Consider the following 27,333-nt stretch of genomic DNA (forward strand, 5'->3'; position numbering starts at 1 on the left):
GACAAGGAGGTTGTTAGGAAGCCTTGTTTATACTCTTCTTTTTGTTTTTTCAATCTATTTTACCAGATTCAGTGCCTGAGCTTTACAAAATAAATTTATTTATTGAGTGTACGTTCAATTAATATTTGAGAGCATATTATATGCCAACATTCTGGTAGATGCATAGGGCACATGTATAAGACACAGACTCAAAGTGTATTAGTAAACAAGTAAATTGAATTCTAAGGAAATATTTTTATAATAGCTTTTAAACTTTTTTTTTTTAATAGAGGCAACATATTGCTCAGAGAATTCCCTACTGATACTTTGTTTGATGTGAATGCCATTGTCGCTCATGTTCTCTTGTAAGTACAAAAGGTACTCACTCTTTCATTTATTTATCATTGATATAATTTAGAGAAGTATAATTCATCACAATATTTTAGGATCTTAACATTGTATTTGTAAATGTCAGTTTCACAAAGATTACTGGTTTATCTTCCAACATTGAGGATAAAAAATTTCTTTAATGGCAAAAGATATAGGAAAACATAGATACTATGTATAGAAGTAAGAGAAGATTCAACAAGACCATGTGGTCATACAATTTCTTTTGAGTCTAACAATGGAATGAGCATTTACCAGATGTCTTAGTGTTTGGAGGCTGCTAGAATGAAATACCATAGGCTGGGGACTAATGAACAACAGAAATGTATTTTTCACAGTTCTGGAGGCTGAGAAATTCAAGGTCAAGATACTGGCACATTTGGTATTGGATCAAGTCCTCTGCTTCATAGATAGCCACCTTCTCTATGGATGTTCACATGACAGAAAGACCCTGGATCCTGGAGGTCTCATTTATCAGGATACTAATCTCATTCATGAGAGCTTTGCCTTCATGACCTGATAACCTCCCCAAAATCCCCCCTCCTAATACTGTCACTTTGGGATTTAGGATTTCTCTTTTTTCCTTTTCTTTTTTGAGATGGGATGTTACTCTTTCTAAGCTTGCCTTGAACTTGTAGTCTTTCTGCCTCAGCATCCTAAGTAGCTGGGTGTTAGGATTTCAACGTATGAATTTAGGAGGGCACAAACATTCAGACTCATAGCACTAGGTAAGAAGCTCTCTTTTTTATTCTCATTAGATTTTTGTAGTACTTGGTTTCCTTCTTACCCAGTCTGGCTTTTTTTCTGCCTGGTATCTGTAGCTCCATGCTTGTTTAGTAAGTGCAGAAAGAATTTTTATAGTCTCAGCACATACCTGAGTGTTCACTGAGAGAGTGAATCGAAGTTCTCTGGCATGGAATTGCTTTAGGCCTGGGATTCAGGCTTGACTGGGCTGTACTCCTATAAGCTAATAATGAATGAAGTCTGGTATTCTCTCTGGTGATTTAGCTAGAAAATATGACTGAACAAGGACACCAGTTTACATGGCTTTTTCAATTTAATGTCATAGGTCTGTTGTCCTTTAAGGCCTTTGCTGACATTGACTGTCTGTTTTCTGTTTGGCTCCCTACTTCCTTCTCCTCTCCTACCTAAAATTTTCTCGAAAGTAAAATTACAGGAAGTTAAAAACTTGAGGAGAAAACTTGTGGTTATCATTTTGCAAACAGACACTTTTAAATGTTCCAGTGCTGAGACGTATTAACAGAAGATCCATTAGAAATTACTGACAAACATGTGCCCTGAGGCCAGTAGATTAAGAAGCCAATTGGAATGGGTAGAAGATGATCTTTTATAGAAGAAATATCATAGGATTTTTAGGCTGCCTTGAAGTCTCTTTCCTAGGACAGAATAGGGGTGGCTGTCTTGGTAGTAGCAAAAAGCTCAAGTAATAAATTAGTTATTTTTCTCAGGAAGCTGACTAGTTTTATTGTTTTTCTAATGGATTCCTAATAACTATCTTTGACCTAGAAATGAGGTTGAAGAAACAAAGAAGATTCTTTGAAGTATAAAAGGTAGTAATATTGTCTTTTCATAGAGTGTGAATCCAGTTTTGACACCAAACCATGGAGTGGCAGGTCTACATTGGACAATTTTATTACCAGCTGGTTTTGAAATAGGACCTATATAAGGAGAGGATGTCAGTGCTGAGGACCTTGTGATTGGTCAGCTTATGGATTTTGTCTCTTTCACTTTTGCTGAGGTAGTGTCCTGTTCCTAGTGCTGCACTAATGCTGAGTTTTTTTTTTGTTTTGTTTTTTTTTTGGTACCAGGGATTGAACTCAGGGACACTGGACCACTGAGCCACATCCCCAGCCTATTTTGTACTTTATTTAGAGACAGGGTTTCACAGAGTTGCTTAGTGCCTTGCTTTTGCTGAGGCTGGCTTTGAACTTGTGATCCTCCTGCCTTAGTCTCTCAAGCTGCTGGGATTACAGGTGTGTGCCACTGCACATGGCTCTAATGCTGAGGTTTAGAATACAAATTCCACAATTTGTTCCTGAAGTTTCTGTTGAGTCTCAGCCACTTGTTAGGCATTGGGGATACAAAACAATAGGGTGTAGCTTTTGTTCTCTAGGAATTTAGTGTTTTGTTGCAGAGATAGAGATAGAAACAGAATATATTATGTACGAAGTAAGATAATAGAAGTGTTTGTACAGAAGAGCTAATAAATCTACTGAGAAGAGAATTATTATTTACGTTTAGAAAGAGAGTGGCTGTTTATTAAGATGGCTTCTGAAGGAGGTGGCAGTTGGGATGAATTTTTTTTTAATATTTATTTTTTTCAGTTTTTGGTGGACACAACATCTTTATTTTATTTTATGTGGTGCTGAGGATCGAACCCAGTGCCCTGCACATACCAGGTGAGCGCACTACCGCTTGAGCATCCCCAGCCCTGGGATGAATCTTAAAGGATAAGTGCTTGGTGAAGAAAGGGATGAGGGGAAACCACAGGAAACAGACAAAGGTATGGAAGTTGGAAATAGTTTGGAGACAGTAGTTTTCTCAGAGTATAAAATATGAAGCAGGAGGTAACAGTATTGAAGAGGTGTGGAGTCAGATGTAGGTGAATCTTTGTATAGGCTTTTGGGCACACTCCTCACCTAAAGGGTGAGGAATCCAACTCTAGGCCAAAATTCCAAGCCATCTTTCAGGTACAACCATAGACAGTAACAAGGCTTTGCTCATCAGGCCTTACAGGGGGAAGTTGCCCCATCATGTCAAACTTGGTACATAATGATTGCAGTTTTTTTGAGATAATGAAGTCAAGGACTCCAACCTCTGTATCCCCTCAGTTTTTTAGAACAGCCATGCTTATATGTATAGGTACCTCTGTTTTGAGGGCTCTACCTCAGACATTGATGAAGATATCCCCCGGGTGCTTTGGCTAAGCACTTGTTATTGGGGTCCTTGATAGAAGTACTTTTCTCCACTTTGAGTCAGTACCTTTCCACTTCTAGCTTTTACCCTTTTTTCTACCATGTCCATGGGTCTATAAATAGGCAGGGGCCTTTTGTTTGCAGCTCTTGGAATGAGATGATTCCTGCATCAGTGCTCATTTACTTGCTCCTTGCTTATGGAACCTGTTCCTCTATTTATGGGTCTTTCTTGCATTGTCATAGTAAGCAGATAAAGTCTTTGCTTTTTTAGAAGTGTGGTGCTAGAGATCCAATCAAGGGCTTCATGCATGCTAGGAAAGTGCTGTACCTCCTACCCTGAATAAAGTTTTGATTATTACTTTAAGTTTGACTTGTTGTCATAAATGACCATCTTAAAACCTGATTGATAAACAAAGAGATATATGGGATATATGGGATCCAAGCACATGTAGAAACCATTGTGTGGCCATTTTATATTCTTGGGCAGCATAGATAGCAAAGAGGGAATTTTCCTCTTAATATTTTTAGGTGGTGAAAGTAGCTGGTCTTGGTAGTTGTTAATTTGGTAATACTAAAACTACATGCTTGAGTAAATACTTGATTTCTTTTTCTCCTTTCTCACTTTGTGCTACTCAGATTCAATTTGATTACCATCTGAAGTAGGCAAGAAAGGAGAATGAATTTATAGATGATGAGTCTACTTTAACAAGCCGAATGTCCATCAATCCTCAGTCTCAGGTAGCTGAAGGAATTGGAGCCCCCAGGGAGTATACATCAGGGGTTATAAACATGTAGGTCATCCAGAGAGCATCCTAGGGGCAATACCACTTAATGAAAGAATAAACTGAGAAGGAAAAAAAAATGTCAAGGAAGTAATAACTTGTGGGATATGGTATTTTATAAAATTTTCTAGTAATGATGTTTAGAATATTGAAGAACCATGCCAAATAGTTTACTGTATCATAGCTGTGCTTTGAAAAATGCCTTTTGATTTATCATCCTGCATTCATGTGCTAAAATCATCAGTTTGAAATCCCTGGTGTTTGGCAAACAGATTCTGTCTTGTACTGTTCATGGAAATGAAATTGAATTATTGATCTCTTTTGCCCATTTTTCTATCATGTTTTAGTCTTATTAACTCTTATTAATTTTAGATGTTTTCTTTATACAAAGGAGACACTGTAGAAATTTACCCCAAGTTTATAATTTTTTAAAAATTTACCTTTTATGTTCTTTTATCAACTATCTGGTTAATTTTTCTTTTTTGACTTTTGTATCTTAAGTTATACAATAATATACTTTATTATTATAAAGGAATTTATGCATTTTGGGTTTTGCAATTGATCAACTTGTTTAGAGCAATTTTGGATTTATAGAAAATTATAAATTTGTAGGAAGTGAGCAAAGAGTATAAAGAATTCCCTATGTCTCCCTTTTTCCTCCATGTTTGGTTTTCTTGTTAACATTTTGCATCAGTGTAGTAGCTGTTACAATTTTTTGAACCCATGTAGACACATTATTATTAACTAAAGAATATAGTTAAGAGTGTGCTCTGTGTTGTATACTATTTAGGTTTTGGCAGATGTATAATGATGTGTTTCCACCATTACAGTGTCATTCAGAATAGTTTCACTGCTTTAAAAGTCTCTCCCCTTTCTCCAAACCACTGATATTTTTATTATTTCTGTAGTTTTGCCTTTTCTATAATGTGTGGTTGGAATCATCAGCATGTAGCCTTTTCATATTGGCTTCTTTTATGTAGCTGTATGTAAAAAACTCCACTCTTTTCATGGTTTGATAGCTCATTTCTTTTTTTAAAAAATATATTTAAAAATTATACATACACACACATACACACTCATATATATTTTAGTTATAGTTGGACACAATACCTTTATTTTATTTTATTTTTTTAAAATTTTTTATTGTTGGTTGTTCAAAACATTACATATTTCTTGATATATCATATTTCACACTTTGATTCAAGTGGGTTATGAACTCCCGTTTTTACCCCATATACAGATTGCAGAATCACATCAGTTACACATCCATTGATTTACATATTGCCATACTAGTGTCTGTTGTGTTCTGCTGCCTTTCCTATCCTCTACTATTCCCCCTCCCCTCCCTTCCCCTCCCCTCTTCTCTCTCTACCCCCTCTACTGTCATTCATTTCTCCCCCTTGTATTATTTTTCCCTTTCCCCTCACTTCCTCTTGTATGTACTTTTGTATAACCCTGAGGGTCTCCTTCCATTTCCATGCAATTTCCCTTCTCTCTCCCTTTCCCTCCCACCTCTCTTCCCTGTTTAATGTTAATCTTCTTCTCCTGCTCTTTGTCCCTACTCTGTTCTTAGTTACTCTCCTTATATCAAAGAAGACATTTGGCATTTGTTTTTTAGGGATTGGCTAGCTTCACTTAGCATAATCTGCTCTAATTATTTTTTAATTTTTATGTGGTGCTGAGGATCGAACCCAGTGCCTTGCATATTCTGGACGAGCACTCTACCGCTGAGCCACAACACCAGCCCCTACCTCATTTCTTTTTACTATAGGATAATATTCCATTGTGTGGATGTACCACAGTTTGTTTATCCATTCACTTGTGGAACATCTTGGTTGCTTCCAAAGTTTTGGAAGTTATGAATAAAGCTAAATGTAGGTTTTTGTGTGGATATAAGTTTTCAACTGATTTGGATAAATATCTAGGAGTGAGATTTGTGGATCACATGTTAAGACTATGTTAGCTTTGTAAGAAACTACCAAAGTGGTATCCAAAGTGGATGTACCATTTGCATTCCCACCAGCAATGAGTGAGGTTTTTTTTTTTTTTTAATATATATCTTTTTATTGTTGAGTTTTAGAAGTTCTTTTATACTTTTTGGATACAGGCCTTTTATCATATACATGTTTTGCAGATAGCTAGTCTGTGGGCTTGTTTTTTCATTTTCTTAATTCTTTTTGAAGAACAGAGGTTTTTAAATAATGATGAAGTCCTAACTTCTTCTTTCATAGATTACATTTTGGATGTCTTATCTTAAAACTCATTACCAACCCAGTGTCACCAAGATTTTTTTTTTTTTTATCTTTTAGTTTTAGAGTTGTGTTTTACATTTAAGTCTGTGGTCTACTTTGACTTAATTTTTGTGTAATGTGAAAAGTTGATGTCTAGATTTATATATTTGCATGTGGATATCCAGTTGTTTCTGCATAGTTGGTTGAAAAATGATCTTTTCTTCATTGAACTGCTTTTGCTCCTATATCAAAGATCAGTTGACTATATTTTTGTGGATACCTGTCTTCTCTTATTGTTTTTATTTTACATTTAAATCTTTGATTTGTTTGGAATTTAACTTGGCAAATGGTATGAGGAATGGATTTACTTGTGTGTAATTCAGGAGGCTACTTGGTTGCCCCAATACAAGTGAAGATAAATGGATCACTTCATTATTTGAGGTGCCGCTGTTTACACTAAGTTCTCATATGTATTGGGTTTGTTTCTGAACTTTCTATTCATGTACTAGTTCTACTGATTTAATTTCTGAGGCTTTCTAATATAGTATCTAAAAGGTCAAATTCCTTTCACACTTGTTTACTTTGCTTACATATGACATTTAAAATTAACATGTCCAGTTCCTTCCCCTCCTTGTCTAAATCCTACTAGCATTATAAGTTATCTTAGGGACAGTTGACTTTTTAAGAATGAATCTTCCTATCCTAGAACATGACTTTTTTTCCATTTGTTCATGTATTCTTCTGTCTTGTAGCAAAGGGCCGGGGGTGGGGGGATACAGGAGAGGGGGGAGAGAGAATGAGTTTGAGAACTTACTTTTAGAGCAGTTTTAGGTTCATAACAAAAAAAAAAAAAAAAAAAAAAGAAGATACAGAGATTTCCCATTTATCCTGCACCCCAGACATGAATAAATTCCCTTGTTACCAATACCCTCCACCAGAGTGGTATGTTTGTTAAAATTGATGTCTATGTTGACACATTGTAATCACCCAAAGTCTTTAGGTTACATTATGGTTTACTCTTGATGGTGTACATTCTGTGGATTCAGACAAATGTATGATGATATGTATCCATCATTATGGTTTCACACAGAGTACTTTTGCTGCCCTAAAAATTTAGCACTCCATCTATTCAACTCCTAACTTTTCCCACATCCCTGGCAACCACTTTTTTTTTTTTTTTTTTACTTTCTCTATAGTTTTGCACTTTTTAGAAGCAAAATTCTGGAATCATACAATTTGTAGCCTTTTCAGATTGGCTTCTTTCACTTACTACTAGTAATAAGCACTTAAATTTCCTCCATGCCTTTTCATGGCTCAATATCTCATTTCTTATTGATGCTGAATAATATTCTGTTGTTTGGATGTACCACAGTTTATTCATTCACCTACTGCAGGACATCTTGTTTGCCTCCAAGTTTTGGCGCTTATGAATAAAGTTGCTATAAACCTCTATGGGCAAGTTTTTTTTGTGGACATAAGTTTTCAACTTCTGTTAATAGATACCAAAGAGGGTGATTGTTGGACTGATGATAAGAGTATGTTTAATTTGGGGTATCAGATGTAGGTTTGTGGCACAGTGCTTGCTTAGCATGTATGAGGCACTGGGTTTGATCCCTAGCACCACATAAAAATAAAATAAAGGCATGGTGTCCATCTGCAACTACAAAAGTTTTGTTTTAAAGAAGTATGTTTAGTTTTATAAAAAACTCCCACCAAATTGCTTTTTGAAATGGCTGTATCATTTTGCGTTCCCACTAGTGATGAATTAATTTCCTGTTGCTACACATCCTTGCCAGCATTTCATGTTCTCAGTGTTTTGTCTATTATAATAGGTGTGTAGTGTCACCTCAATGTTTTAGTTTGTATTTCCTTGACATACAATCTGAAGTCTTGTGTGTGTGTGTGTATGTGTGTGTGTTGTGTGTGTGTTTTCTGTCTGTATATCTTGTTTGATGAGATATCTGTCAAAATCTTTGGCTAAGTTTTAGTTGGTTTGTGTGGTTGCTCTTTGATCTTAATGGAATTTTTATTTTAAAAAGACTGAAAAATGAACTCATTTTTTATTTTAAAAAATACTGAAAAATGAACTCATTTTCACTTATTATACTAGTAAGTGAAATAATATTCACTTAGTAATAATCTGTTGCTAGTTTTGAGCATTAATATCCTTATAGCATGCATGAGTAATATATAAAGCTGTGAAAATCATCCCCCTGACTTTCTTCATAATGTCATTATTCAGACCTGAATATTTATTTATTTGGTTTATATCCTTAGTCTTTTTTTTTTAAATTCACAACAGCCAAGTTATGGAACCAGCACAGATGCCTGTCAACAGATAAATGGATAAAGAAAATGTAGTACATATACACAATGGAGTTTTACTTGGCCATAAATAAAAAATGAAATTAGGCATCTGCAGATAAATGGATAGAAATGGAGAACATCATGCTAGGTAAAATAGGCCAAACTCAGAAAGTCAAGGGTTGAATTTCTTCTCTCATATGTGGAAGCTAGACCAAAATAGGGGAAAACAAGGGGTGTGGATCACATGAAAGTAGAAGACAGATTGTAGAGTAGAAAAAGGGGAATGAGGAGGAAGGATGGGAGAAGGGAGGAATGGTGGATTGAAACTGATCAAACTATCCTATGTACATATATAAACATACCACAGTGAATTTCACCTCTCTATATAATGTACTAATTAAAAAAAACTATAAATAAATAGAAGGAAAACAGGTAGAACAGAAGAAAAGGAATGGGGTGGGGGAAGGAAGTACTAGTGACTGAATTGGAGCAAATTCAATTTCATATTTTATAATTATGTCAGAGTGAACACCAATGTTATGTATAACTATAATGCACTAATAAAAAACTTAAAAACATGAGGTTTGTTGTACAATATAACAATATAATTTGGCTAATTTTTTCCCTGGTACCTCCCCTTTTCCCTCCCCTGGTCTCCTTCCTCTACTCAACTCTTCTCCTGTTTTTATGATATCCCTCATTCCCACCTTTTCCTCTCTCTTTCTCTCTAGCCTCCATATATGAGAGAAGACATACAACCCTTGACTTTGAGTTTGGTTTATTTTGCTTAAGAAAATCCTCCCAAGTTCCATCTGTTTTCCTGCAAATAACATAAATTTTTCCTTCTTTATGGCTAAATAAAACTCCATTGTGTGTATATATCATATTTTCTTTATCCATTCATTGATTGACCAAGACCTTGGCTGATTCCACAGTTTGGCTAGTGTGAATCATGGGTATGTAAACATGGTATGTAAGTATTGCTCCAGTGTGCTGACTTTGATTCTTTAGGATAAATACCAAGGAGTGGTATAGCTGAGTCATAAGGTTCTATTCTGTGTAAGTAACCTTTTATCATTGTGACCAAAATACCCCACAAGAACAACTTAGAGGAGGAAAGGTTTATTTGGGCTCATGGTTTCAGAAGTTGAGTCCATGGTGGGCCAACTCCATTGCTTTGGGTCCAAGGTGAGGCAGAATATCAGGACTGAAGGGCGAGGCAGAGGAGAGTAGCCTGTTCATGGTGACCAGGAAGAAGAGAGAGAGAGGGGAAGGGGCTTCAGGAAAGATGAATCCTGCCAGGGCACTACCCACAGTGACCCACCTCCTCCAGCCATACCCCATGTGGCTATAGTTACCCCCATATAACCTAGAATGGACTCATTAGGTTACATCTATCACAATCTAATCATTTCACTTCTGAGTATTCCTGCATTAATAGGGACTTTTGGAAGGCACATCATATCTGAACCGTAACACATTTCTAGTTTTTTGAGGAACCACCATACTGATTTCCCTAGAGGTTAGGTTACTAATTTACAATCCCACCAACAGTGTAAAAGTGTTCTCTTTCCCCCACAACTTCTTCAGCATTTATTATTATTTGTATTCTTGATGGCTGTCACTCTGTCTAGTGAGATGAAATTTCAGTGTAGGTTCGATTTGCGCTTCCCTAACTGCTAAAGATGTTGAATGTTGTTTCATGTGTTTGTTGTCCATTTTTATTTTCTTCTTTTGAGAAGTGTCTGTTTAGTTTATTTGTCCATTTATCGATTGGATAATTTTTTATTTGATTAGTTTTAAATTCTTTATATATTCTGCATTTTAATTCTCTGTCATAATAGTAGCTAGGAAAGGTTCTCTAATATTCTATAGGTTCTCTGTTCATTCTCTTAATTGTTTCTTTGCTGTGTAGAAGCTTTTTAATTTGATGTTAAATCATTTATCAACTCTTGGTATTTCCTGAGCTATAGAAATTCTATTGAGGAATTGTTGCCTGCACTTATATATTATTGTTGGCCTTATGTTTTCTTCTAACAGTCAGTTTCTGTTCAAATTCCTAGGTCTCTGATCAGCTTTGAGTTGACTTTTGTGCAGGGTGAGAGAAATCTAGTTTCTTTCTCCTACATATGGATAACCAGTAAACAGTTTGTCTAGCACCAATTGTTAAAAAGTTTATCTTCAATGTGTTTTTGGCATCTTTGTCAAGGATCAGATAGCTGTGTTCATTTGCTGAGTCTTATGTTTCATGGTCTATGTGTCTATTTTTATGCCAATACCATTCATCTTCTGTTACTAGAGCTCAGCATAGCTCCCTACCCCCTTAGAATTGCTTTGGCTATTCTGGATCTTTTATTCTTGCAAATGAATCTTAGGACTGTTTTTTTCTAGTCTGTGAAGATTGCTATTGGTGTTTTGGGGGAGGGGGTTTCTTGAATCTGTATATCACTTTTTTTTTGGTTCGACCTTTTATGGTTAAACCTAGTCATTGAGTTCATCCCTCCTAAATCATAAGTGTATGGAATTCAAATTCAGTTCACAGTTACCCCTGTTCCTTCCCGTCCTCCCTCTCCTACCCAATTCTCCTTCCTCTTCTCTGCTAGACTTCCTTTCATTCATCTATTTATTTATGTTCAATTGGCTCTTTTTACTTTTTACATAGAGGTGAAATTCCCTGTGGTATATTTATATATACACATAACATGATTTTTTAAAGAATTCATTCTTTATTGCTTCTTCTTTCCTGTCTCTCCACTCTGTTTCCTGTTCTCCTTCGTCTACACTACTGATCTTCCCTATATCTTTTTAATATCTTATCCTTCCCTCCTCTTTTCCTTTATTTTACTCTAGCTTGTATATACTAGATTAAACATTCAACGTTTGAGTTTCCATGTCTGGCTTATTTCACTTAGCATGATGTTCTTCTTTTCCATCCCTTTACCAGAAATGTTATAATTTCATTCTTCTTTATGGCTGGTAGAATTCTATTGTGTATATATATACCAACATTTATTAATCCATTCATATTTGATGGGCATCTATGTTGATTTCATAATTTAGCTATTGTGAACTGTGCTGCTATAAATAACGTAAGTGACTATATGGATATAGTATGCTGAGTTTGGTTATTTTTGAAAAATACTGAGGAGTGGAATAGCTGGGTCATTTGGTAGTTCCATTTGTAGTTTTTTGAGGATTCTCCATATTGCTTTCCAGAATGGTTGTACTAGTTTGCAGTCTGACCAACAGTATACAAGTGTGCCTTTACCCACCACATCCTCACCAGCATTTATTATTATTTGTATTCTTGATCATTGCTATTCTGACTGTAGTAAGGTGAAATATTATATAGTTTTCATTTGCATTTCCATGATTTCTAGAGATTTTGGACATTTTTTTCATATATTTTTTTGGCCACTTGTGTTTCTTCTTTTAAGAAGTTTCTGTTTAGTTTTTTTTTTTTTTTTTTTGCCCATTTGTTGATTGCATTATTTATTTTTTTGGTGTTAAGTTTTTTTAGTTCTTTATATATTCTGGATATTAATCTCCTATTAGTGGGGTAGCTGGCAAAGATTTCCTCCTATTCTGTAGGCTGTCTCTTCAAGCTCTTAATTATTTCCTTCTCTGTGTGGAAATTTTTAATTTGATGGCATTCCATTTATTGAATCTTGGTATTATTTCTTAAGCATTAGAGGTCTTGCTGAGGAAGTTGATGCCTGCACCTATATGATGGAGTGCTGACCTTGTGTTTTGTTTTAACTGTTGTAAGATTTGTAGTCTAATTCGTAAGTCTTTGGTCCATTTCAATTTGAGTTTTGTGCAGAGTGAGAGAGAGGAATCTAGGTTCATTTTTCTACATATAGCTCTTCAGTTTTCCCAGCACTATTTTGTTAAAAAGGCTGTCTTTTCTTTAAGATATATTTTTGGCACCTTTGTCAAATATCAGATGACTGTTAGGTATGTGGATTGGTCTCTGTTTTCTGTGTCTTTGCTTTAATCAGCATTTTTTGTGGCTGTGGCTAAAGGACCTGACCAGAACAACTGTAGAGGAGAAGGAGTTTATTTGAGGGCTCACAGTTTTAGAGGTCTCAGTCCACAGATAGCTGGCTCCATTCCTTGGGGCTCAAGGTGAGGAGGCAGAACAACATGGCAGGAGAATATGGCAGAAGGAAGCAGCTCACATGATGATCAGAAAGCAGAGAGAGACTCCACAGGCCAGATACAAATATACACCCCAACATACCCCCAATGACCCACGTCCTCCAACCACACCCCACCTGCCTTCAGTTACCAGTCAGTTAATCCCATCAGAGGATGAATCCTCCGATTGGGTTAAGGCTCTCAAAACCCAATCATTTCTTTTCTGAACTTTCTTGTACTTTCTTGTATTGTCTTACATGTGAGCTTTTGGGGAACACCTCACATCCAAACCATAATAGTCTTCATGGCTATTTTGATGCCAATACCATGTGGTTTTTGTTACTTCAGTTCTGTAGTATAATTTCAGATCAAGTATTGTGATGCCACTTGCATCACTTTTCTTGCCCAGTTTTGCTTTGGCTTTTTTGGGTGTCTTATTCTTCCAAATGAATTTAAAAATTGTTTTTTCTAATTATACGAAGAATGTCATTGGTGTTTTTGATGGAGATTTCATTGAATCTGTATTTTGCTTTTGGTAGTATGACCATTTTGACAATGTTATTTCTGTCCAAAAATGTGGGATGTCTTTCTATCTTTTACGGTCTTCTTCAATTTCTTTCTTCAATGTTCTGTAATTTTCATGAGCTCTTTTACCTCTCTGGTTAGATTAGTTCCCAAATATTTATTTTCTTTTAAGGTTATTGTGAATGTGATGGTTTTCTTGACATCTTTTCCAGCAAATTAAGTATTTGTGTGTAGGAAAGCTATTGATTTTTAAATTCTCTTAAATGTATTTTTTGGTACTAGGGGTTGACTCAAGAGTGCTTACCCACTGAGCCACATATCTAACCCTTTTTGTATTTTTTATTTTGAGACAGGGTCTCTCTGAGTTGCTTAGGGCTTCACTAAATTTCTGAGGCTGACTTTGAACTTGTGATTCTCCTGCCTTAGCTTCCCAATTCACTGGGATTACAGGCATGCCCTATGTGCTCAGTACATTAACTTTTGTTTATTGATTTTATATCCTGCTTAAGTCTTTTTTCTAAGACACTATCTACTATTATACATATATGTGTATTATACATATACATACATATACATCTTATATGTATGTAATATTATAAAAATTCTTCTTGGTTTATATTTCATTAGTTAAATAGGGAAGCCAAAATTTACTGGAATTTGGTTTATTTATATACAATACACATATTTAAATATATTACTTTCAGCAAATTTGTCAGTTGTTTTTGATTTGTTTTAGCCTCATAATTAGGGATAAGAAATGTCTGTAGATTTTTCTCAAAATACTTCATGAACTGAAAGCTCGATTTTGAGAATATTTGGCTTGCTTCATGTGTAAGTCATGCTATTATTTTTCCCCCAAGGCTTTTGTATTTGTTTGTTATGTAGAATATTTTGATTGAGATCAGTGATCTACAGTTATACTTGAACTCACTACTTTGCCAACAAAAATATCAAGATGTTAATTACTTTTTTTCCTTAGAATATAGAAAAATCTAAGTGGAGAAAAAATCAAGTTAGAAAATCTTAGAATAAAATAACAAACCTAAACTTAGGGTGACTCTTACATCAATTATTTTAAAATTATATATTTTTAGATCATTATGTCCAATTCTGTATTTTTTGGTAAGATATTTAAGATATTGCTAAAAATCATTAATTAAAAATATAATAGTATATTAAAATTCTTGCAAATTGATTTTTTCCAGAATATAATAAGTAAAATAAACCAAGTAAGTTAGGAAATAGCAAAATGCTATTTATGTAAGAAATGGGGTTATTTCAAAACTCTGGAGGGTCTCCATTGTTATTCTACTTGTGTTTGTATACATGTGTGTAGTATATATGCGTCATACCTAAGGTATCTTTGGATGTATAAAATAATATAAACCATTCATACATGTTCACGCATATATGCACACCCACACCCATATATTCACATATACATCAGACTTATGAATTAGAGATCTGACCTCATAGCAATAATAGCAGCCAGGAGAATATGGTAGTACTGGTTTCTTTCACTTGGTTCTCTAGAGCAATAAGATAAGAGTCGTATGTACTCCTGTACATATAGTGGGGTTTGAATGAGGAGAAAAAAATTATGAATGTTTGAGCTATGTAGGAGCTGCCACATTTGCTCTTTTCCAATGAAGAGAGAGTGCTTGTCTTTTTCTGTGGAATGTAGGAGCAGAAGAGGAAGGGCTCTATTCTTAAATGTAAGCATTTGGCTGTGGGGACATTAAGAAAGGTTTTATTGCCCTTTGAGTAGGAGTAAATGGCCCCTGATAAAAAGACATTTTTTTGGTGTCATGTCAGATTTCATCTTCAGAAGACTTGGGCCATGTAGGAACAGAGGGAGATCAAGGAAGCATTGCCTTCTAACAAAGATATATATGCATACATAGTATACACATATGTGGCATAAATATTTCAAGGTTTCACAAAAACTGAAAATAATGGTTGCTATGGAAAGCTATGGAGAAGTTGGGGGGGGGGAGGAAGGAGTTGGTAGACTATTTACTATTCAATTTTTTGGATACCTTATATTTGGGTGCCTTTTATATTTGAACCATATAAAATTATTACTAATTTTCAAAATAAGCAAAATTTAAATTAAATATGAGAATTTGGCTTTATAGTCTAAAAGTTCTGTTTTCTAAATGTGTGTAATCAAAACTGGTAGATTAAATGATTTGTGAACTATGTGAAGAAAATTTTACTTTGTAACTTCTAGATGGGATTAAGAAGGTAATATTTACAAAAAGAAAGTAACAACTCATCTTTATGTGTTGATTGGGAATACCCATATTTAGCTGGGTGCAGTGGGGCACGCCTGTGACCCAGTGAATCAGGAAGCTGAGGCAGGAGGATCACAAGTTCAAGGCCAGCCTCAGCAATTTATCAAGATCCTGTCTCAAAATAAAAAATAGGAATGTTTGGGGATGTAGCTCTGGTGAAGTGCCCCTACATCCCTAGTACCAAGAAACCAAAACAAAACAACCCCAAGCCCTAAAATACCACATATCTAGTTTATCAGGTAATTGGAGGTATAGGAAATTAAGGCATTATAATTTTAACATGTGGATTGGAAGGTTGTATGATATATGAAGAAGCCAGACTTTAATGAGTATTTTAGTCCCCGTTCCTTTTCTTATAACATGTGATCTGAACAATTTATTCATCTGATTGCTAGTTTTTCTTTTCTTTGTATGTTATAATTGTAGCTTCTTGAGATCGTTGTGAGAACCAAATAAGGTAATGCATGTAAAAATATGTTGTGGATTTTACTCAGTGCTCTCTCTATATAGTTGTTTTAAAAAGTACATATATAAATGCAGGAAGTTTCATTTTGCAGTTCAGAGGGGGAAAAACAAAGTGAGTTCATGTGAGTTCATGCTGTGACAGCTGGTGGGGATATTTGCCATGAGGCAATAGTTGGAGAGAAAGGTCATTCTTGTTTACGTACTCATTGTTGAATCCTAAAAATCATAAAATGATACAAATAGGAAAGAATATCTAGTAAGAAATGATAACATTTCATTAATTTTTCTGTAAGATATGGTACTTGATTCTCTCTTGATAATATTTTGAAAACAGGAAGTTTCCTTTTAAGTTAGCATGCTACTCATAATAATATGAACTTCAAATATTATAGAAATCATTTTCAACTGTCATAGTTTCTGGTAGTATTATTCTTTTAATGCTGATTGCAGAGCCTTGGCATTGAGTTACATTACCTCTGGGGAAAACTGTTTTTAGAGGCGTCTTCCCCTAAAACTCCTGCACTGTTCCTATGCTGATCTCTTCTTAATGGATGTCGAGCTACTGCTCATTCTTTTATCTGTATCAGATTTGTTCACACACAATGTGACTAGATGGATTCCTGTTTATACTGACATACTTTTTTACTGGGAAATTATAATAAAAAGTTACTTGTCTTGGATTTGAATTCCAAATCTATCCAAGAATAATATAATTAATTTAGACAAAAGCAACCCCCTTTCCCCAGTTCTTGGGGTTTTGGTATGTTAAATTAGCTGTTAATATTTTCTTTTTATTGAGTGTTTTAGAATTTGGATTAATCACAGAAATAAAAATACTGAAAAAAGATTCTCTCTTTAAAAAATTGAGTGGCTTGCTACTCTGAAAGTAGAGACAAATAGACTGTTAATTTTCTTGCTAACATTGGCTTAAATTTTTGGCCTCCTATCTTATCTACCTAGTGGTTGTGATAGGAAAGTTTCAGGAAGAGCCTGCCAAATAAAGGGATGGCCTTTCTTGGGCAGAAAGAACTCCCTAATTGGAACATCTCCAGGATGTGTTACTCCATCATTACAGCAAGGAAATCCCAAGAGAGACTTTTCCTTTAATCCATTTCTGTCAGTAATTCTTTTCCTTGGATCTAGAATGAAGGAATAGAGGTTTGTGGAATGTATCTTAGAGATATTTAGGTAGCCTCATATTCTGGAAATCAGCATATTAAATAATAGACTAAGGTTAGGAAACCATTAGGAAAAATCATTAATTTTGGTTATTATTTTCTTATGACTAATGACTGCTTAATGAGCTTTGGGATGTTAGGCGAGATAACTTTTCTAAATTCTGTGACCTTATCTTTAAAATAGGGTCAATGAAGCCAGGCTTGATGGTGCATGCCTATAATCCCAGTGGCTTGGGAAGTTGAGGCAGAAGGATTGCAAGTTCAAAGTCAGCCTCAGCAACTCAGTGAGACCTTAAGCAACTTAGCAAGACCCTGTTTCTAAATAAAAAATATAAAAGGGTTGGGGATGTGGCTCAGTGTTTAAGCACCCCTGGGTCAATCACTGGTATCAAATAAATAAATAAATAAATAAATAAAATAGGGTTGTTGACCTGGGTGTGATAGCACATGCCTGTAATCCCAGCAACTCATGAGGCTGAGGCAGGAGGTGGAAAATTTGAAGCCAGCCTCAGCAAATTAGTGAGGCCCTAAGCAACTTAGTGAAACCCTGTCTCAAAATAAAAAGAGATGGGACTGTAGCTCAGTGGTGGAGCACTGGATTTAATCACCAGTACTGAAGGGAAAAAAAGTTTGTGATAGTACCAATCTCAGATGTTAGCCATGAAAACTAAGACAGAGTGCAGTGATGGGAGTTCTTAGTTATAAACTCTAGAATCTGGTTCTAATTCTAGGACCCAGATTAAGGGTCTTAAACTTAAGCATAAGAATTTGGAGTGAAAAGATGAAATCTCCAAATGAGTCAAAACTTTGATTCAGCTAATCTGGGGAGGACTTTTGCATTTCTTCTGAGTATTAGACATCACAGCTTGAATTGCTTTCTCTGGGCTATTACTGACACCACTGTCTTTGAAGCTGATTATTACTGCTATTGCTTCTCAAAATCATTCTTCTCTGTCCTTGATTCTTTGCAACACTTGCTCCTTATTTGAATCTCAGGCAGATAATTCTGGGTCATTTAGCCATACCTTGCTGCAGGGAGCTTGGAAAGGGAAGTTCATGATATTATCAGCATTTACAAGAGCGGATTCACCATGAAGGTGTTGAAAACAGGCAATTCCCTGTTCAGAGCTGGGCGACTCAAAAACTGATAATTTGCTACTTTTTAAAAAATGCTTAGGGCTATGCCCCATGTGTGGTAAGTGTTCAGTAAATGTTGGCTTTTATTAATTTATAGTTGCCAATCTTTATTTTTAAAAAAGGGTTGGGAAAATTTCTACTTCCAGATTTTATTTTTGAAGAAAATGAATTGGTACTACTAGAGCAATAAAAGTAAATGGGTGAAATAACTTCTAAGCTTAGAATTTACATGATAATCATATTAAATTCAATAGTTAGTTTCCTCCTAACTTTGGAAGTAACTAAAGGATGAAGTAAGTAAAGGGTAATTTTAGGTAAATTATGGGCTCTTTAGCCAAAATGCATATGCAATTAGTAATACACATTGTGACTTCCTTGCTGTGCTTTATTTCACCCTTCCACCTTGGTTTCCCATTTACAAGAGTGGTTGGTAATAAAATAATTAGAAAGTCCTGGTGTTAGTGTCAGAAAACCTGGATTTGAGTTTCACTTCTACCAGCACTATGATCTGGGATGGGTTACTTAGTCTCTAAGACTGTTTCTTCTGTGTGTGAGTGTGGAATAAACACTATTTCAAGAATGTTGTTAAGGCAATAAATGAAACTATGTGAAAATATCCAACATGGTGAATACTGCTCAGTAATTACAACTTTTATTTTTCATGGTACTGGGAATCGAACCCAGTGCCTCCTCATGCATGCTGAGCAAGCACTGTACAACTTAGCTACATCTCCAGTCCTTTTTATTTTTTGAGACAGTCTCCTTAAATTGCCCAAGTTGTCCTTGAATTTTTAATCCTCCTGCCTCATACCCCTGAGTAGCTGATTACAGTATGTACCACCATACCCCACTAAATACTCCTTTTAAAACAAAAGCCTGCCCTCAGAATTTTAGAAGATGGGGTCTTAAATTTCTTTGAACAAGTGGGAGAAATCTGTAACAAACAGGTAAATATTTAAACCAGTGTAATTTAGGGCAGCACTTTCATTTTGACTATTAAGTCAAAATGTCTTTATAATACTAAGACCTTATTTGTCTTTTTCACTTTCATTCTCCCATGAATGGGGTTGCCAGAGGCCATATGATATGTAATATCACAACAGATTAAGCAGAAGCAAATTTAGTCTCATATTAAAGAGCTTTGCAGAAAATGTAAAATAATACCATTCTTTTCACTAATTTTTTCATCTGTTTTGGAAAATTTAGGTTTTTTTTAAAAAGTGATTTGTTAACATGCAGCCATGTTTATTATTATTTTAAAAAATTATTAATAAATAAATTTAAATTCCTGTTTTATGTTTTGGCAACTACTGAAAGATACCTTCCTTTTTGAAAAGCTTTTCAAGGACTTTAGTAATTTCTAAGGGTAAAAAGGGAAACTGAAACCAAAAAGTTTAAGAACTACTATGTTAGATGTGCTGTTTTCCATACGAGAAAGACATGTTTGATTAATTTGTTGGAAGTATTTCAGTGAACTTTTACTTATTTAAGTGTTTAGGCCTGGAAAAATTTTCAAAACCCTTTAAGTTAAGCCTAATAAAATTACACACACTATATATATGTGGGGGATTAAGGGCATGAATTGTTAGGGACATAGAATTTATATAGAAATAGATAATTTAAAGGGAGTAATTTTGGATGAAGAGATATGATCTGTCAGTTTGATTTATACATTGAAAAGATAATTGGGAGAATCATGGTCAAGTGGAAAGATCACTGGACCAGGAGAAAGAACTCCCTGGGTTCCGTTCTATCCCTGGTTCCTTGGTTTATTAAATGTGTTTGTGGGTAAGTGTATAGGATGTCCATTCTTCAAATCAAAAATTAGAGTAAATTCCTGCCTTACTGTTTCTTTTGTTCATTTAACAAATGCTTATTGATTATTTACTATGTTCTAGATTTTATTCTAAGTTACTACAAACATAGTGATAAAATAGGCAAGGTCCTTGTCTTAAGCAGACAGCAGTTTAATGATTAACAAGTAAATGGATAGGGATAAACAAGTAATGAATATACAAATAATTATAAATTGTATTAAGGACTATGAAGGAATCAAATAGTGAGAGGAAAATGCTACAAGCTTACTTACACAGAACTAACAGGGAGGCTTCTCTGATATAATGTTTAAGTAATCAGATGGATGAGACAGAGTAAAGGGAATTTTCAGCAAAGAGACAGACCTCTGTGTGCAAATCCCCAAGATGTGCCTGGAGTGTGGTAGATGTTAGGAATGGTAGAAGAAAATGAGGTTGAAAAAGTACCTAATGTCTAGGTCATGTAAAGCCTTACAGGCTCTGGAAGGAAGTCTACAGTTTTGATGTCTGAAGGGCTCAAATGTGTTCAAGGCTGAGAGATCTGTAAGGGATTATTTGGGTGATTAGTGATTACTGCTTAAATCTGTTGAAGTGTTTGTGATGGAGAATGAACTTCGTTTTCCACCAATACCCTTGGTTGATGTTTTCAGAGACTAATAACCTACAGACTGATTTTAATCTGTGTTACTAACTGCTTAGGCTTTTATCATTAATTTCTTATTATTTGTCAAGTTAAATTTCTTTTTTTAGGTTCTTTAATAAAAATGTGTATTATGTAACTTAGTACATGTTAGATTTTTCTACTAATTTCATCTATGTTTATTTTAGTGCTCTTCTTTTTAATGAAGTGAAATATATAACCACACTGGAAGATCTTCAGAACATAGAAAATGCTTTGAAAGGAAAAGCAAATATGGTATTCTCATATGTAAGAGCCATTGGAACGCCAGGTATTTATTAACTTCTGTTTTAATCTTTACTGGGTCTATGGACTAATGTCAGTATGTTGAAGTATTTCAAACAGTATGCAATCTCAGTATTTAAAATAAATTTAAAGCATCTTTATTATTATATTTCTTTAAATGGGAAGCATCATCTAGTGGTTGAACAAGAACTGTGGAGCCAGACTGCCTAGGTTAGACTCCTTGCCCCACCAGTGACTTTCATTATGACCTTGGATAAGTGACTTAACTTTAGTTTCCTACTCACCAAGATGTGGAAACTCATTGTGCCTACCTCTCTGTGTTATTGTGAGGATAAAATTAATTCAAGTAATTAAAATATTTCCTAGAATATTAAAGAAGTTCTGTTTTTATTTCCTTACAATCCTCCTGGAACCTGCTATTATAGTTTCTAATACTCAAAAAATATTGTTGACTAAATGGTTTTCTATTTAACATTTATGATTTTTAAATGTTTTTAGAAATCTATTTTTGGTAGCATCACCTGAGCATTCAAATCTAATTTTCTCATAAAGTTGTTTTATAAACAACTGACTGGATTACAATTATGCTTTCAGGATTGTTATTTGTTGTTATAACTTAACCATGTTAATATAAAGTGTTGTTATAGACATTTTAATAATTGTGCTCTGAAATAAATCATTTATTTGAAGTTTTGAAGTCTCAGTCTTTTTTTAATATTTATTTTTTAGTCACAGTTGGACATAATACCTTTATTTTGTTTATTTAGTTTCATGGGGTGCTGAGGATCAAACCCAGGGCCTTGTACTTGTTAGGCAAGTGCTCTACTGCTGAGCCACAACCCCAGCCCCTGAAGTCTCAGCCTTTATAAACATAAAGCCTACTGGCTACATAGCATGTTACTGAATGTAATATACGTGTAAAATAATAGTTTACAATCTTCTGTCTTCTCCAGAGTTTATAGTTGTAAACAGTGAAAGTGTTGAGCTATAGGGAGCTTGCACTGATGTAGCAAAACTTCCCTGGTTTTTTTAATAGCATCAACATAACTGCTATATTTGGAATAGATTGGAAGGAGCAAGAGTAGAATAAGAGGGAAAATTAGGAAGTTATTGGAATAATGCAGAGAAGAGATGATGGTGGGGGGCTTGGACTAGGCTGTTAGCAATGAGATGGCAATAAATATGAATTGTAGCAATATTTTGGAGGTAGGAATAACTGAATTTGTTGTCCTATTGGAGTGGAGTGAGAAATAGCAGAGGCAAGGGTGGCTGTGGGTTTTGACCTGAAGTACTCAAAAAGTGAAATGCTGATAACAGATGGGGAAAATGGGAATAGACTAGCCTAGAAAGTTTGGAGAGGAAGTTCTGAAGTTCACTTTGACATCAGACTTGTGAAATACCCATGCAAGTAGAGAGCAATGGGGCAGTTGGATATTATTGGACTGCAATTCTTACCTTAGGTTTACAAACTGGGGATACAGACTAGGGATATAAATTTGAGAAATAAAGCTGTGAGATCAGAAGAGGTCACCAAATGAGCGAGGCTAGATGAGAGTAAGACCGCAACCAAATCCCTGAGTCACTTCACCATTTACACAGTGAAGAGGTGAGAAGGAATCAGTAAGGGGTACTGTTAAAACATGAATCAGGCTGGGAGAGTATGTGGGGTCAAGATAATTTTTTTTAGATATTTATTTTTTAGTTGTAGTTGGACACAATATCTTTATTTCACTTATTTATCCTTATGTAGTGCTGAGGATCGAACCCAGGGTCTCGCACATGCAAGGCGAGCGCTCTACCACTGAGCCACAACCCCAACCCTAAGAGAATTTTTTAAGAAGCTTTATGTTGACAAGAAAGATCCAGTAGAAGGAGGGAAATATATCATGCAGGAAAAGAGGAGAGAATTGTTGGACAGGATCTTTGAGTAGGCAAAAAGGGATGGAGTCAGGTGACCAAGGAGAGACAGGATCTTTGGTGGGAGCACAAAAGGTTCACTCATGGTAATAGGGATAAGACAGAATGTGGGCATCAATTCAGGTTAATAAATACGGTTTTGGGAGCTTATTATTTTTTTAATTGGTTCTCTTTTCTCAGTGAAATGGGTATTAAACCACATATTGTAATCGAAATAAAATCTCAGTTTGGGAAAGAAGACATGACATTTAGGAGACCTGGAAATAAAGAATGGTTTCTAGGTAGCAATAGTGGTTACTATCAGTGATTTAAAGTGAGACCATTACCTAGTAGATTTTGCTTTTGTTTTGTTTTCCTTCAAGCCAACTTTACTTTCATGGATGTAGGGGCAGAATATACAGAGTACTAGGATTAACTTGTATTATGTTTTAGCCTAATTAGCAGGGGAATTAAAAAATTGACCATGAAATTTAAGCTTGATTAGGGGAAAAGAGCAGAGTGGAAGTGAAACGTGATAGGATTTCTGGATGTCCTGGTAGGTTAGAATTGTGTGCCTAACAGAGTGACCTGGAAGTGTGTGATTGTGTGGGTGCTAGACACTGAGATTATGGGGGGAAGTTGCAGCATTGGGTAATCACAAGGCTTTGGATTGAGACCATAGCATTGACTGGTTAAGGTAGAGGTGGTCAAGAACTGATATCTCATATACAATGGTGCCATAAACATACATTGGAGAAATGATAGCCTCTTCAACAAATGGTGCTGGGTAAACTGGAAATTCATAGAAATAAAATGAAATTAGACCCCTCTCTCTCACCTTGCACAAAACTCAATGTGGATCAAGGACCTCTCGGTATTAGACCAGAGACCCTGCATCTACTAGAAGAAAAAGTGGGCCCAACTCTTTATTATGTCAGCATAGAAACCAAATTCCTCAACAAGACTACTAAAGTGCAAGAAGTAAGATCAAGAATCAATAAGTGGGATTGTATCAAACTAAAGAGGTTCTTTACAGCAAAGGAAACAATCAAGAATGTGAAAAGAGAGCCTACAAATTTGGGGAAAATCTTTGCCACTTGCACCTCAGATAGAGCATTAATCTCCAGGATATATAAAGAACTCAAAAAACTTAACAACAAAAACCCAAATAGTCCAATCAATAAATGGGCAAAGGAACTGAACAGACACTTCACAGAAGAAGAAATACAATCAGTCAACAAAATATGAAAAAGTGTTGAACATCACTAGCAAGTAGAGAAATACAAATTAAAACTACAACAAGATTTCATCTCACTGAAGTCAGAATGGCAATTATCAAGAATAAAAGTAACAGTAAATGTTGGTTAAAATGTAGGGGAAAAGGTACACTTATACATTGCTGGTGGGACTGCAAATTGGTGCAACCACTTTGGAAAGCAGTATGGAGATTCCTTAGAAAACTTGAAATGGAACCACAATTTGATGCAGTTATCCCACTCCTCAGTATATACCCAAAAGACTTAAAATCAGCATACTTTAGTGACATGGCCACATCCATGTTCATAGCAGCTGAATTCACAATAGCTAAGCTATGGAACCAACCTAGGTGCCCTTCAACATATGAGTGGATAAAGAAAATGTGGTACATATATACAATGTAGTATTACTCAGCCTTGAAGAAGAGTGAAGTTAATGGCATTTGCAGATAAATGGATGGAAATGAAGAATATCATGCTAAGTGAAATAAGCCAATCCCCCAAAATCAAAGTCTGAATGTTCTCTCTGATATGAGGATGTTGACTCACAATAGGTTGGGGGTAGGAGGAGTGGAGGTTCATCAGATTGGTCAGGGAGAATTGGAGGAAGGGAGGGAGGCTGGGAAAGGGAAAGACAGTAGGATGAATCAGACATAACTTTCCTGGGTTTATATATGAATACACGGCCAGTGTAACTCCACATTATATACAAGCATAAGAATGGGAAGTTATACTCCATGTATGTATGATATGTCAAACTGGGTTATATTGTCATGTATTTAAAAAAATTTTTTTAGAAGGTCAAGAACTGAGAGGCTTGGATTTTGGAATGATCATCTATGTGATTTGCACCAAGGATTAAGATAGTAGTAGTACTGGAGAGCATGACAGTATGACAGAAGCTCAGTTCCTCATGAATGAGGGGGAATGATCCTGGCTGGGTGGTAGATGATGCTTACAAGGTAGTGGGTGGGGTCAGAAGAATAATCTGATGCAAGTACTAGGAGATTAAGTGTGAAAGGAGAATATAACTGCTTGGGAATGATAATGAGGAGAAAAGGGAAAACAATATACAAAAAGGGGGGAATCATCAAGGAAATGCTTCAAGAAAAGTTCCCAGAACTGAATTGTTTGAGCTTTTAAATTGGAAGAGCTTTTGAGTCTCAGCACAAGGGATGACAACAGAGGCACTCCAAGGTATCTCATTTTGAAATTACAGAAATTAAGAGTAGTGGGGAACTATTGTAAAGTCTTCCAGAGGGGGAAAAACAAGTTTGCAATTAAAGGATCCAGAATTGAAATGACATAGAAATTCTTGTTTGTAGTGTTGGAAATGGAAGAAAATGGAACGATGTTTTTAAGATTCTCAGGAGAAATAACTCTAGAGTTCTACATCCAGCCAACTGTAGTTAGTTGTGAAAGTACAATCAAGATGCTTTCAGAAATGCAGGTTGACAAAAATGTGTATTTTATATATCGTCTCACAGGAAGGTGCTAGAGAATTGGAATAAGGTATAATAATAGAAAAGTTATGAATAACAGAGCAAAGGACCCAACACAAGATAGGGAGGGGTGGATGGGAGGGGAGGAGAGGAGAGGGAAGAATTGAAAGAATGAATTCCCAGAAAGACAGTCGTCTAGCAGGCCAAGTAGCAATATTCCATAGTGGAGCAAATCAGAAGGCTCTTCAGAAATGTCTTTAAGATAATGGAGTTGATAATATGCCTGATACATTTGAAGACTTGAGAAGGATAGATAATTATGGAAGAGTTTAGGAAGAAATTTAAATAAAATTTTATAAAGATAGTTAAAGTTGTTCAAAAAGGAAAAAGATGGTCATTCTGTCCTGTGTGATTCATCTGTAAATAATACTTAGTCATAACAATACAAATCTGAATATTGATCTAATAAAAATTAGAACTATATTAGAAGGGTTGAGGGGATGGGAGTATGTACACTTTTGGAGCTGGGTTTCAGAAAAGAGATCTAATTTATTATCTTCTGTAGTGGGAAGTCAATAAGTAATAGTAAAGTTTGATGTCTGTCTACCTATTTGTGTATATTATATATGTGGATGTATATGTATCGGAAAATAAGAGTGTAGAATGCATTTAGAGACTTGAGGATAAATAACAAAAGAAATAGTGAAAGAATTGAAAATGGATGTCTCTTGGGGAGTAGAAATGGAATACAGGTTTGGGGAATGGTTGTTTTTCTTAATATGCTTCATAGAGTTGTCTCTTCAATAGTGTGTTTGATAAAAAATAGTAGACAAATACATATATAAAATATAACATGAAAATTGTGGATTCCTGTTGTCTTCTTATTAGGGAGAAATATGACAAATTTGTTACACTCTGAAGTATAACTCATTTTCCACTTCCTCTTAATTCTTCTTTTACCTTGAATAGAATATGCTTTCATTAGATAATTGTAATTATACGTAGTATTTGGGTTCATTTTGACAAAATCTTATATGTAAGGAATTTGATTTCATTCCCTGTTCCCCTATTCTCCCTCCTCTACTCTACTGATCTTCCTTTCATGCCTTTATTTATTTTTGATGGGTAATTTCTACATATACATAAAGGTGAAATTCCCTTTGGTACATTTGTGTGTGTGTGTGTGTGTGTGTGTATGAGATGTTATGTTATAACATAACATGATTTTGTTAATCATAGAATAGACTTTTTATAACTTCTTTGACTGCTTACATTTTCCTAACTGGAATCCTGCAAAGACCTTTCTTTAAATATAATAGGAAATAAAAGAGTATGGGGTAATGTTCAGAACAGAGGTTTACAGAGTCACATTAACTCCTTCTCCCTCCCAACTTTCTTTCTCCTCTTCAGAGCACAGAGCTGTCATGGAAGCTGCCTTTGTGTATGGGACCACATATCAATTTGTCTTAACTACAGAAATGGCCCTTTTGGAAAGTATTGGGTATGTATAAGAGGTATATTTCAACAGTTTTGTTATTTGTTGTTCATTTATTTCACATTACTTAGCATTTCCATCATGTGCTCATAGCATGGGTTTATCTCAAGGAATCATAAGCAGATGTGAATAGATAAGTGA

At 35.2% G+C, this 27,333-nt stretch overlaps 1 protein-coding gene across 10 annotated transcripts in view; it reads left to right on the forward strand.

Moving 5' to 3' along the window:
- Txndc16 (thioredoxin domain containing 16) overlaps nt 1–27,333 on the forward strand; it is an 89,484-nt gene that overhangs the window by 20,185 nt on the left and 41,966 nt on the right. For 7 of the 10 annotated variants that reach the window (XM_058584656.1, XM_058584653.1, XM_046461484.2 and 4 more), the window contains 3 exons: nt 270–344; nt 21,007–21,128; nt 27,108–27,198. In XM_058584656.1, coding sequence (XP_058440639.1) covers nt 270–344; nt 21,007–21,128; nt 27,108–27,198 — 288 coding nt within the window. Of the gene's footprint in view, nt 1–269; nt 345–2,711; nt 2,891–21,006; nt 21,129–27,107; nt 27,199–27,333 lie in introns of all 10 variants that reach the window. The other 3 variants (XM_058584654.1, XM_058584655.1, XM_046461490.2) reach the window with 2 other exon arrangements.

Source organism: Marmota monax, unplaced genomic scaffold (assembly GCF_021218885.2).
Source record: "Marmota monax isolate L192 unplaced genomic scaffold, Marmota_monax_Labrador192_F-V1.1 WCK01_AAM20220418_F8-fsc00001, whole genome shotgun sequence".
Classification (NCBI taxonomy): domain Eukaryota; kingdom Metazoa; phylum Chordata; class Mammalia; order Rodentia; family Sciuridae; genus Marmota; species Marmota monax.